Source organism: Cherax quadricarinatus, chromosome 52 (genome assembly GCF_038502225.1).
Source record: "Cherax quadricarinatus isolate ZL_2023a chromosome 52, ASM3850222v1, whole genome shotgun sequence".
Taxonomy (NCBI): domain Eukaryota; kingdom Metazoa; phylum Arthropoda; class Malacostraca; order Decapoda; family Parastacidae; genus Cherax; species Cherax quadricarinatus.
Window position 1 is genome coordinate 7,332,816 of NC_091343.1, and position 14,534 is coordinate 7,347,349.

Here is a 14,534-nt window from a genome sequence, read left to right on the forward strand (position 1 = left end):
GGTCGTGTAGTATGTTTATGTTGAAATCACCTGTTAGTAGTAGGTGGTCTTTATTCATGTGTGCATCAGTAATCATGTTTCCTAGTTTTTCACTAAAGTGATAGATGTTTGACTGTGGTACTTTGTAGATGTTTATAACTGTGAGGGGTTTTTGCAGGTCTTTTGATTTAAATTTGGCTATGATATATTCTCCATGTTCATCCCTTGTGCAAGATTTATTGATACATTCGAGTTGATTTGAGTAGTATGTAGCTGTTCCTCCCCCTTGCTGGTCTGTTCTACAGTTGTGTATGACCATGTAGCAAGGAATGGTATAGAAATCTGTAATATCTGGCTTAAGCCAGGTTTGTGTGAGTGTGATGATTGATATATTGGAATGAAGGGAACTGAGTAATGCTGTGAGGTCATCATAATGTTTGCTCAAGGATCTGACATTGTAGTTAAAGATGGTTATGTTATTGTTTGTACTAAGTAATGTCTTTGCTTGGTCTGCTGTGTAGTAATTACAGTTACTGGTTGATTCATGTAATTCATTTAGTAAAAAGTTTACATCAGGATCTATGCCTGTAATCATAGGATGAGAGTAATTTTACAAACTAGATTTTCTGAGTAAAATGATATAAGATTTATATTGAATCTACAACTAGACTTATGACTAAGACTCCGTGATTAATCTAAAACTTGTAAAAAATGGAAAGAAAAAGGGATTATTACAGAATTGATAATTCAGTTATACACCTAAGTACAGTGGACCCCCGCATACCGGACGCCTTGCATAACGGACAATCCGCATACTGGACGCTTTGATCGCTAAAATTTTGCCTCGCATACCGCCCAAAAACCCGCTCAGCGCCCTTCGTCCGAGACGCGTCCAATGTGCGGCCTGAGCCACGCTCACATGTTCCGCCGGTGGCATTGTTTACCAGCCAGCCTCCGCGGTAACATCCAAGCATACAATCGGAACATTTCGTATTATTACAGTGTTTTTGGTGATTTTTTTCTGGAAAATAAGTGACCATGGGCCTCAAGAAAGCTTCTAGTGCCAACCCTACAGCAATAAGGGTGAGAATTACTATGGAGATGAAGAAAAAGATCATTGATAAGTATGAAAGTGGAGTGCGTGTCTCCGAGCTGGCCAGGTTGTATAATAAACCCCAATCAACCATCGCTACTATTGGTGGTACAGCTGCTGCTGCTGCTGTACCACCGTCAGCTGCTGCTGCTGCACTGTCAGCTGCTGCTGCTGTACCACGTCAGCTGCTCCTGCTGCTGTAGTACCGTCTGCTGCTGTAGCATCGTCTGCTGCTGCTGTAGCATCGTCTGCTGCTGCTGTAGCATCGTCTGTTGCTGCTGTACCACCGTCAGCTGCTGCTGCTGCTGTAGCATCGTCTGCTGCTGCTGCTGCTGTAGCATCATCTGCTGCTGCTGTAACATCGTCAGTTGCTGCTGTAGCATCGTCTGCTGCTGCTGTAGCATCGTCTGTTGCTGCTGTAGCATCGTCTGCTGCTGCTGTAGCATCGTCTGCTGCTGCTGTAGCATCGTCTGTTGCTGCTGTAGCATCGTCTGTTGCTGCTGTAGCATCGTCTGCTGCTGCTGTAACATCGTCAGTTGCTGCTGTAGCATCGTCTGCTGCTGCTGTAGCATCGTCTGTTGCTGCTGTAGCATCGTCTGTTGCTGCTGTACCACCGTCAGCTGCTGCTGTAGCATCGTCTGCTGCTGCTGTAACATCGTCAGTTGCTGCTGTAGCATCGTCTGCTGCTGCTGTAGCATCGTCTGTTGCTGCTGTACCACCGTCAGCTGCTGCTGCTGCTGTAGCACCGTTGTTGGTGTGGCTTATTGAGAATACCAAGAAACAATTAACCCCAGAGGATTTGCCACCCAGGATAACCCAAAAAAGTCAGTGTCATCGAAGACTGTCTAACTTATTTCCATTGGGGTCCTTAATCTTGTCTCCCAGGATGCAACCCACACCAGTCGACTAACACCCAGGTGAACAGGGAAAATGCCTGGAACTAGTGCTCATATTGGTGAATTTAGAGCCAGCAAAGGTTGGTTTGAGAGATTTAAGAATCGTAGTGACATACACAGTGTGATAAGGCATGTTCTGGAAGAAAATACCAAACAGGACCTACAGTACTCAGGAGGAAAAGGCACTCCCAGGACACAGTGTCTCATCAGTCATTGCTGCATCTTCAATAAAGGTAAGTGTCATTTATTCTTCATTTAGTAGAGTAGTACATGCACAATATATATTGTGCATGTACTACTCTACTATTGTGCATGTATCCTTCTCTTTGTGTGTAGGAAAATGTATATTTCATGTGGTAAAAATTTTTTTTTCATACTTTTGGGTGTCTTGCACGGATTAATTTGATTTCTATTATTTCTTATGGGGAAAATTCATTCGGATACCGAACATTTCGCATAACAGCCAGCCCTCTTGCACGGATTAAGGTCGCTATGCGGGGGTCCACTGTATCTAATAGCACCTTAATTATTTTAACAAGTGAGTTTATGAACTACAGTAGATATTTACAGTTAAAATAAAGGAGCTAATGAATATAATAATAAAAGAATGTATTAAAAGTAAAATCAGTAGCACCTGAGGTAGTCTATAGCACCTGGAGTATTTTAATGGCAAAATAGTGAACTTATTACACTTTAGCACCTGAGAATAGCACCTTGATTATTTTAACAATTGTGAATATATAAACTGAGGTAGTTATTTAATGCTAAAATAAAGGAGAAAATATATAAGGGACTAAATTAATTAAAGGTAAACAAAGTTCAATGGACAGATAATCACTATGATATAATATAATGGCAAAATAGTGAACTTATTACACTTTAGCACCTGAGAATAGCACCTTGATTATTTTAACAGTTGTGAATATATGAACTAAGGTAGTTATATAAAGCTAAAATAAAGGAGAAAATATACAAGGGACTAAATTAAGTAATGGTGAACAAAGTTCAATGGACAAATAATCACTATGATATAATATTGATTTGGGAGTAAGATCTGATTTGTAATGTATAATAAGTTGAGCAATTAATTGCACTATAAAAAGTAGAGAAATATGAGGTAGCTGGTACTAGCTAGCAAAAGATAGTTTTGGGACTTACACAATAATGTAATTAGAATATACACTAATTGCTCACACAATATAAAGGGGATTAAATTAGTAGTGGTAAGCTGAATTAAATGGACAGGTAACATTTCTGCTACTTTGAGTTCAATTTCAAGGTACTTTTCATCTTGAAACCAATCAAAATTATATCTATTTCTGTAATATATCTTCCATTCTATCAAATAAGATCAAAAAAACGAGAATACAACCTTAAAAATGATACGAAAATATACCTCTTAGGGGAGGCTAATGGCTGAGAAGTGAACTCCGTTATTTATGGTCCAATTTCTTTCATTTTTGGTGTACACTAAGAAGCATCTTTACATTATACATTGCCCAAGTTTCAGTAAGACAGTCCAACAAATAACTGAGATCCAATTCCCTAGATCAAGAGCAAGAGCCCCTCACCAGCGTCAAGTAACCTTCCTTGAGGCCCGCTCACATCTGAAAATTTCGCTCACGTCTAGAAGCAAAAAATCGACCGAGCGATTATTTGTATCTGGAAAAACTTGCACATGGATGCACTTGCAAGTAGAGGTTCCACTGTATTATTATTACAAATTATTATTATTACAAGTTATAATTATAATCATAAAAAAGAAGTGCTAAACCCACAAGAGTTGTGAATAGCTATAGATAGAGTGAAGGCATATGAAAGTAATAAATTTCAAGTTACTGGTGTTTGACTAGAGAAAATGTAATTCTTCTGACCCTCCAACCAACCGCTTGGTAAACAAATCTTATATTTATGTCAATTTTTATACTGTGGGTGTATGTATCATGTTTATATGTTATGTAGTATGTTTATTATATAATTTTGAAAATATATCATAGACTAATAGAAATGTCTATATTAGTGTAATATACACTAATATAGACGGCTGGAGGCAGTGGAGATGTCACGTCTGAGGGCAATGTGTGGTGTGAATATAATGCAGAGAATTCGTCGTTTGGAAGTTAAGAGGAGGTGCGGGATTGCCAAAACTGTTTTCCAGAGGGCTGAGGAAGGGTTGTTGAGGAGGTTCAGACATGTAGAGAGAATGGAGCGAAACAGAATGACTTCAAGAGTGTATCAGTCTGTAGCGGAAGGAAGGCAGGGTAGGGGTCGGCCTAGGAGAGGTTGGAGGGAGGGGGTAAAGGAGGTTTTGTGTGCGAGGGGCTTGGACTTCCAGTGGGCATGCGTGAGCGTGTTTGATAGGAGTGAATGGAGACAAATGGTTTTTAATACTTGACGTGCTGTTAGAGTGTGAGCAAAGTAACATTTATGAAGGGACTCAGGGAAACCGGCAGGCCGAACTTGAGTCCTGGAGATGGGAAGTACAGTGCCTGCACTCTGAAGGAGGGGTGTTAATGTTGCAGTATAATCCTTTCAGGGTCGACAGGCCCTCTCAGAGACTTGTTCTCAGGGTCGGCCAAATTTCAGAAAAAAAAAAAAAAAAAATTCTTATGAAAAGATAGAGAATCTTTTCCCAATCATAATGACACCAAAAGTATGAAATTTGATGAAAAACTTATGGAATTATGCTCTCGCGAAGTTAGCGGTCTCAATGATGTTTACGCATCAGTGATTTTGCCCATTTTGAACCCTGTTTTCAGCCAATTTAGTGCACTTGTCGACAAAAATCATAACTATTTCGCTAGAACTCCATTTTTTCTATCGAATGAGTACAGGAAACCAACCATTTACCGATTTCAACTATCCAATACAGTGTTCAGAATTTTGCAATTTTGCCAATTTCACACAAATTTCAAAAGATGCCAATTTCCGAATAGGGTCCAGAATAAACAAGAAAGACATTCCTGGCACTAAAATAACATTTCCTCTGTTCATTAGTCACGTCCCCAGGCCCCTCTTACATTCTTTTGCTTTCCACTTTGAACTTTTATTCTCACAAAAAAATAGAAGATTTACTATTATGTAGACTACTGCATTGGTGTAGAAATGGTATGAATAATATCAGCGCACTTGTGAAAGAATATTTGACTCACCAGTTGACGTGTATTGGATGCATAGCATGATTTGTTTACTTTTGAACTTTGGTAAAAATCGAACATTTCTGCTTCTTTGAGCTCAATTTCAAGATACATTTCTTTGTAAAACCAGTCAAAATCATCTCAATTTCTGTAATATGTCTTCCATTCTATAAAATGAGACCAGGAAAACTAGAATACAACAATAAATACCATACGAAAATACAGTGCAAAGTCGCTGTTTTAATACAAAAACACGGTCAAAGTTTTTTTTTTTCATTACACACTGTGTGTTGCAGGATTTTTTTATACCGCGCACACTGACCACATAGACCCATTCTTTCATATGTAGGCCTACCAGCTTTCTCTCACTAGATTTGAGGGCACTAGAATTTAGGCGTACTAGTACGTCAAAAATCCTGGCTCGTAAGCCGTACTAGTACGGCCGAAACCCTGAAAGGGTTAAAAACTGTTGTGTAAAACACTCTTCTGGCAAGACAGTGATGGAGTGAATGATGGTGAAAGTTTTTCTTTTTCTGGCCACCCTGCCTTGTTGGGAATCGGCCAGTGTGTTAATAATAAAATAATGCGCCCAAGAGATTACATGTATTATTAATATGGCATCAAGAGTAGAGAGACTTCTAGTGATTTTAATATGTACCTGCATGGCAGCACAGTGTGTAAGTATATTTAGGTACAGGTACACGTAAGTATAATTATCAGAGTACATATAAAATATGCAATAACTTTAAAACACTTGAAATTTTGGAAAATTTCCAGATGTGATAGAGATACGTACTCACAGAGAATGTAAACAAAGCAGGTGGGGCACGCCATATTTGAAAGACCACTTGCCGTATAGAAATTTTGGTCATAATTTGAAATCACTGTATTAGAGGAACACCATAAGGTGAAATGCCGTAAAGCAGGGCCCTACTGTACAACCATTAAAACCACTTGTTCCCATTTACTCCTGTCTAAACTGCTTGTACAAGCCTGCAGAATCCTCAAACCTCTGGCACTCAAAACCTCCTTTACTCCCTTCCCTTAGCCCTTCCTGGGATGGCTCCTGCCCTCTTTCCACCCTTTTGGTCATCCTATTGTACTCCATCTATAAATGGCCAAACCACCTTAGCAACTCTTCCTCAGCCCTCTGATATACACCTTGGTAATCCATCTCCATCTTCTAATTTCTATATTCCAAATTCTATGCATAATATTCTCACTACATATTGTTCTTAAACCTGAAATCTCTTCCTCACTGCAACAAAGCCCATACTTACACCCATATAAAAACTTTGGTGCTGCTACTCTGTAGTAGTAGCAATAGTAGGATACTCAAATTACTAAATAAACAAATAAATAAATAAATACTGCCAAGTAAGACCCATGTGGGTGAAAGGGAGATTTAGATAGTGGAAGAGTAGTGAGGGAGACGAAATGATTAGAGATTGAGGGAAAGAGCTGGGGCTAGACCCAGCCACATGGTGTTGGTAGCAGAGTAGAGGGGACAAGTTTGTAGGATGTGCTGACTTCATGACTGCATGAGTTGCTACTGCAGAGCTGGTCTGGACTTGGGCGACAAAAGATTGGTATAGGCTGGATGGCTTTGGCTGTCTCTGTCTCTGTCTGTATCTGTCTATATCTCTATCTGTTTATACCTCTGTCTATCTGTCTGTATATCTGTCTCTCACATGTACATATAAGTACAGTTATTATACATAGTGTAAATTACTTAGGATAACCCAAAAATTCCAGGCAAAGTGCTATACAGTGTTTGTAGATACGTATAAGACATAGATAAACATGATGCAAGTAATAGCAGTGTCACTTTATCAGCAATCAGGGTGCAGCCCATACACCACAGATCGACAGGTTTACTAGCTCTCTGAGACAGACACACAGATGGAAAGACAGACACACACAGGCAGACAGATAAACATAGACAGACAGATATGTTTGCGTGTAACAGCGAAAACAAATAAAGCGAGGGTTCCCTGCAGCAGCTTCATTCATCAGATGTCACTGGCTGTCACCTGTTATCTCATGCTTGTCATAACACCATTCTTCAAGGAGTTTCATATATATACTCCAGGCACACACAGGCAGACAAAAAGACAGATAAACAGAGACATACAGACATGTTTGTGTGCAACAGCAAAAACAAAGCGAGGGTTCCTTGCAGCAGTGCACACTCATCAAATGTCACTGGCTGTCACCGGTTATCTGATGCTTGTCATAACACCATTCTTCAAGGATTTTCATATATAGTGGACCCCCGCTTAACGATCACCTCTCAATGCGACCAATTATGTAAGTGTATTTATGTAAGTGCGTTTGTACGTGTATGTTTGGGGGTCTGAAATGGACTAATCTACTTCACAATATTCCTTATGGGAACAAATTCGGTCTGTACTGGCACTTGAACATACTTCTGGAATGAAAAAATATCGTTAACCGGGGGTCCACTGTATATGTAGATACTCCAGGCACACACAGGCAGACAGAAAGATAGATAAGCAGAGCTAGACAGATAGACAGACATGTTTGTGTGCAATAGCAAAAACAAATAAAGTGAGAAAACAAATAAGGCGTGGGTTCGCTACAGCAGTACACATTCATCAAATGTCACCAGTTATCTTTCTTGTCATAACACCATTCTTCAAGGAGTTTCATATATACTCCAGCATGTCTAAAACATTGCAAAGACCTATAAATACTTTGTATATATTTCTAGACAATAGTAAATGACCAGGGCAGGTGAAAATGTTCACCTGTCGGTGTGATTGTTACTATTTGAGTACTATTTCAGTACATAATATTTTTGTCAGAACAGAGATTGGCTATGAAATCACAAGAACTATTATAAATTGTAATTATCAAACATAAAAATTATATAAATTAAAATAAAAATGAGAAAAAAGGTAAATCGGCAACACTTCTGCAAGCGGCAGGGCTGGATGTTGCCGTCAGGTGAGCATCCAGAGCCAACTTCCCGGTCTTATATCTTGGTAAGTACTGGTCCTAAATTTTTTTTTTCTTTTGGTCTTATAGCACACAGAAAATTGCCACGCAGGTGAACGTAGATCTGTGTTTGGACAGTTTGAGGGTTAATATTCTCAGATTTCTGTATTGTCTCAAACAAGATGCATATTGCATTAATGTTGGTAGAATTACCAACAATATGTTAGGGAAAAGGACACAAGTGCAACTAATGTGACATTTTATTGTGGCAACATTGTGCTCTCCAGGAGCTTTGTCAAGCTGTAATAGCTCCTGGAGAGTGAAACATTGCCACAGTGAAATGTCACATTAGTTGCACTTTGTCCTTTTACCTAAGATGCATATTATGTAACCCTTTCAGGGTCGGTCCCATTGTGTCGCGGCTTGGAAGCCAATGTTGGTCCCGTAGTAAGTACAATGCCATGAGCTCGGGTCACTTAGATAAGCTGTGAGTGGTAAATTTCGGCCTAGATATAAGAAAATGGGCCTATGCGGTAAGTGTGCACCACAAAAATTCCTGCAGCATGCAGTGCATAATGAGAAAAAACTGCGACGGGGTTTTTAGTTTAAAACAGCGACTTTGTGGTGTATATTCATATGGTTTTGTGGTTGTATTCTCAGTTTCTCGGTCTCATTTGACAGAGTGGAAGATATAGTAGAGAAATAAAGATGATTTTTGATTGGTTTCAGGACTGAAAGTAATTTGAAATTGAGCTCAGAGTAGCAGAAATGTTCAGTTTTTTGCCAATATTTCAGAGTACAGTAGGGCCCCACTTACATGGCAGGTTAGATTCCAGGCTACTGCTGTAAAGCGGAAATTGCCGTAAAGTGGAACACCCTTTTTTTCCACTGATAAATGCATATTAATACTAGATAACAAGTTTACACTAACATATATTAAGCTGTCAATAAAAAAGTAAAATACACACATATAGTACACTCATTACTTACCTTGAAATATTTGTAGTCTTAATGTAGGGTGAGATGAGTAATATTTATTGTAAGAAATAAAATGTGGAATGTATAGTAGCCAGCCAGGCTACCATACCAGGCCAACCCACCCACACATAATATTCTGACATTTAAAGCATCCCAGAGCAATAAAATGCATACTGTATACAGTTCACTCATTACTTACCTTAAAATAAAACAAGAGAGAAAGAGAGAATGAGTTCATGAGAGAGGACAGGCATGGAGTTATGTAAACAAACCAGGCATATATGAGTTTTGTAAACAAACCAGTCTGTTTTTTATGTAACTTGCAAGTTTTATGGTATTGCTTTGAAGGAAAATGGGTATAGTTTTTAATTATATTAATGTATTTTGCCTTTGTAAAGCTAAAAAATCCTTCTTATTTTTTTCTGTTGCAGGTGGATACATGGGTTACAAAGCAAATGAAACTAGCACCAAAACAGATGCAAGGAGGCTGGTTTACCTCATACCTAAGTTTCTTTGATGTACAACAGTCATTATCTATAGGAACAGGAATAGCAGTTGCTGTTGCTGTGGGAGTCAGCCTAGCTGTGCTGGTGATGACAACCCTCAATGTAGTAGTGAGTCTGCTGGCAGTCTTAAGTGTAGGCTCTGTTATTTTAGTGACATTAGCTGCATTAGTTTTGTTAGGGTGGCATCTTAATGTTTTAGAGAGTGTAACAGTGAGTGTGGCTATAGGATTAGCTGTAGATTTAACATTACATTATGGTGTTGCCTACCAGTTGTCCCCTGAGGCTGATCGTGAGGCTGCTGTGTCTTGGGCAGTGGCCCGTCTAGGTAGCCCAGTATTTATGGCTGCTGCTACCTCACTTGCAGCTGGTATCACTATGCTGCCAGCCAAAGTTTTAGTTTATGTTCACATTGGTACTTTTCTTACCGTAGTCACTACAGCTTCTTACATCTATCCGACTCTCTTTTATCTTCCTCTTTTGCGTATATTTGGCCCTGAATCAGGGTGTGGACAACTCTCTTATCCACAGTTACGATGCTGCTCTTGTTGCAGTCAAGGCTCTCAGCCCCATGTGGATAAAACTGTGTATCAGCAAGCATTTATGAGTGAATCTACTTTGTCCACATCAAGTACATCTTGTCCAGCACCCCAGACTCATCCATCATCTGATACACACGAACTTGAGCCTTTAACTGCAATGCGATTAGCTGGTCGAGGTGGAACTCACACTCGTGCCGTCCACAACCCTACTAGACATAAAGTTGGATTAGCCGAACCCCCACCCATATCAGTTGTGCCCCATAACCACATAGCAGCTCACAATGAAGTAGGAGTCAACTCAGAAACAGGTCGTGCTGCTAGATCCGGATCTTTGTCATCATCAGTGTGCGTGCGGGACCATGCAAATTTTGTCCCACGTAAGGTCTCTCTGCCTTCACCTGGAGGTGCTGTGAGTGAAGGGGGAGAACCTTCTCCAAGACATATTGTAGCACCAGCATCATCAGCTACAACAATCCTATATTCAGAACCAGACATGGACTGTGGACAACAATCTCAGCATGCTCCAGAAGGTAACACCCCAATAATTCGCACCCCTGATAATGGAACACTAGTCGCTTAAGATATTGTGGAACAAACATACGGCTGTGAGAGAATTTGTTGTACCCTCTTGTGTGATGATGCTGATGGTGCTAAATTGAAGCTACCAAGGAGTATCTGTAATTGTGATATCATCTTGCTCATTCTGTTTGATGTAATAGATACTTTATTCATCAGTCATTTGTAACGACAGCAGTTTAGGTAGCAGATGAGTGTCATTGCCTGTGCTATACATGTTTAATGAAACAAACTGATTAAATACATAATTATAAAGTAATGTTAATGTCATAGATACAGTACTTGTGTTGTGTTTGAAGAATGTTGGTAAAGCATGTAAATTACAGATTCAGTACCCTTCCCTTTGTGAGTGGGTAATTTTTTTCTGTAACTAATATGCAAATCAAAAAATAGTAGCAAACTGTTGACAGTGTTCTCTTAGCAGTCTTTTAAAATAAATAATAATTTTTCTGAGAAATTACACTTGTAATATTAAAATCAATTTAATATTTTTTTAGCAAAAATTTTTGGGATAATGACAAGAGAAATCAGGAATGTGACTGGTAAATACATATATACTGTAAGAAATTGTAGACCTGGGATTGTAAAAATGAAAGAGGAGCATCATAGAGTGCAGGAACCTTTTTGTATAATCTGGGGCTTAAACCATTTTGTAGCCCTAAATTTGCTAAATTCAGAAGCAATTAAATTTTTACTGTTATTGAATTGTATGGATCAGTTAGTAATTTTTAAAATGTAATTATCAGATATAATGGGTTTATCACTGCAAAGATTTGTTAAAAGGGACGCAGAAGCTTAGTAAAAATATTAAATGACAAAATCTGATAACATCCAGAACTTAACTTCTATGTCATTAAGCTTAAAGTGCATTAGTATATTTGATTACACATATGCCTGATGTATTACAGTACCATCACTTTTTGCACCTTCACTTCATTTTCATCTATCAGTGATTCATTTTTGTATCTATTTTCTTCTTTCACTTCAAAGGTTTCCCCCACCTATCATTGTGGCTCTACCTTTTTCATTGTTTTCAGCTCAGTTTCTATTGTTGAAGTATACAAATAATTTTTTCTTGGTTAGTTTTTTACCACATGCATTCATACTGTGTGTATATTCATTTTATGCATGTATAGCAAGCTTACATTTGTCAGGTAGAGAGTGAACAAGAGCTGTATACTATATTTACATGTTTGGTAAGGTTGAATAATTATTCATTTTCCTCAATTAGTTTTTAACCAAATGCATTCATAATTTGTGTATGATCATTCTGTGTATACAGAGCTTGCATTTATTTGGTATAGATTGGTCGAGAACCACAGATTTAATGTAGTCAAAAACAAGTGAAGAGCATAGCCTCCCAGCACAGTGTCAGGACATGCATCAAGTTGTGGTGGAGTGACTAGACCGGGTGAGTTGACTGGCCCCCACACAACACAATCTATCTTGTCTCTGGATATTAACCATGCCACAAAAATGGAATACTAGTAATACTGGAGGTGCTTAGAGGAATAAGCATGAAAGTCTGAGTGTTTTTAAAAGAAAATAAGAAAACTGCATGGTGGAGTTAAAGTAGTCCATGGCAATGTATTAACTATGCCCATTTTCTCTGTAAGGAATACACAGTAACTGCATCAAACACAAACTTCCCTTGAGCTTAACTTAAGTTTTTCTTTAGGTTTTGGGTACATTTAGAATGATCTTTGTGGGTTATATTCCTATATGTGTGTGTGCCATAAAGTAGTCATACACATGTATTTGTCTAAATCCCAATACATTCAGCTAGACCTGGTAGGACAACATGAGCCCTTCTCCACACATTTCTTGATCGACAAGAAATGCCACCTATAATGTAAACTGCCAAAAATTTTTATTAAATATTGACAAACTGAGAATTGAATAGAAACTTTTTTTTTTTTTTTTGTAGAGGTGTTGTGGCACATAGCCAGTTTTTCTCATAAGTTCACTCCACCCATAGAATTTTCACATACAACTCCATTGTTTATGTAATGTAACCCATGTGAAAGGTGGTTGTCTACTGTATTCAGTACTAGGGTCATAAAATATGATGAAGAATTATAGTGTTTCAGCATATTGAAGCAGTGCAAACCATGAATGGTAATGAATTTAATTTTGTATTTGTTAATAATTAGTTAAAGAATGCAATAATAATAATTTAGATTTTCATGGTAAAGTGTTACTGACAAAATAAGGAAATTCAAAGTAAACCAGAGATTTTACATTTTATTATATTTAGTTTAAATTTATACAAAATACCTGGATAAGCACTTTCATTTCAGAGTGAAACCTGCAATTTATGTAAATGTGCCATTAGGCATATTAAAAAATCTGTCATGTACTTTTAGCATGAGAGATAAGTTAACTGATTGAAATGGAACATTTTACAATTTACTTAAAATTAATATTTTTTAGTTACAAGACTTGAGATAGTTTTGTTTTTAGTAAAAGATAATAAAATATTTTTTAGTATTTATCATAACTGCTTTTGAATAAAGTAACTTTGGATTTATATGCTTCTTTAAGAAGTTCAGTTCATTATTAGTATTAATACAGACTTGTTCAAGTAACAGAAGCTGTAACTGACCATTAGTCTTAAAGTGAGTGTTAAGGGCAAAATGATTTAAACTTCCTGACTGCTGATAACTTCATAATTAAACATATTAAATTAAGAGAGATTGATTATAAGAATTTGTTTTTGTTCAAACCCTTTATATATTTATTAATAAAGAAGGTTCAATCAGTATATTTTAATTATAATTAAATTTTGAGGTTATCAGTCTTGAATTGACATAATCATGTGCCTAATATTAATTTGTAATCGGCTATAAGCTATATTACATAATTATAGTACACTACTATATAAATTGGTAATTAAGGTCTCAATTTATTAAGTCTAGAAGTTATCTAAGCCATATTTATGTAAGTATTATTATTATAATCAAAAAAAGAAGCGCTAAGCCACAAGGACTATACAGCGCTGCAGGGCAGGAAGGAAGCGAGGGCATCAGGTGGCAAAAGGGAGATGGATGAGTAATAGGTTACGGATAACAGCGGGGTAGTGGATGGTGAAAGGGTAAAGGGCAGCAAGAGACTGAACTAGAAAGGGCTGAGGGGAGTGCGAAAAGTATCATCAGAGTTTGTGGAGTAAATCAGTCGTTGTCAAGAAGTCAATGAGAGAGTCAGGATTAAAGGAGGGTCCATCAGCAAGAAGGGAAGGTAAAGAGAGAGTAGTAGAACGAAGACGACGTTGGAGGTAAATTCTGCGTGCTCGTTGATAGAGAGGGCAGTCTAACAGAATGTGGCTAATCGATACTGGAACTTGACACTGCTCACAGAGAGGAACAGGGTGCCTCTCCATGAGATACCCATGAGTAAGACGAGTGTGGCCAATGCGACGGCGGGAGAGAGTGGTCTCCCAACCTCGGCACTGATGACAAGAAGACGGCCAGTAACCTATGCTCGGTTTAATAGAATGAAGTTTGTTACCGAGCAGAGTTGACCAACGTTGTTGCCAACGGGTGCAAAGGTGGGTAGCTATTGCAGCAAAATAGTCCAGAAATGGAACACCTCGATAGGAAATTGGTAGGTCATGCACTGCTGACCGCGCAGCAGTGTCTTCCTGTTCATTGCCCTGTACGTCGACATGACCAGGGACCCAACAAAAAACAATATCTTTATGTTTGGTAGAGATATGGCGTAGCCAAAGTTGGATACGGAGAACTAGGGGATGAGATGTATCAAATTTTTGTATAGCCTGTAGAGCACTAAGGGAGTCTGAGACTACTACAAATGATGACACAGGCATAGATGCGATACGAATAAGTGCTGCAAGAATGGCATACAGTTCA

At 38.3% G+C, this 14,534-nt stretch overlaps 1 protein-coding gene across 12 annotated transcripts in view; it reads left to right on the top strand.

The window, feature by feature from the left end:
* The window catches only part of disp (RND transporter family member dispatched), a 753,128-nt gene extending 741,443 nt beyond the window's left edge, over nt 1-11,685 (top strand). For all 12 annotated transcript variants that reach the window (XM_070096023.1, XM_070096020.1, XM_070096021.1 and 9 more), the window contains one exon: nt 9,476-11,685. In XM_070096023.1, coding sequence (XP_069952124.1) covers nt 9,476-10,669 — 1,194 coding nt within the window. In that variant the 3' untranslated portion in view covers nt 10,670-11,685. The remainder of the gene's footprint in view (nt 1-9,475) is intronic.
* Nucleotides 11,686-14,534: the final 2,849 nt, after the last annotated feature.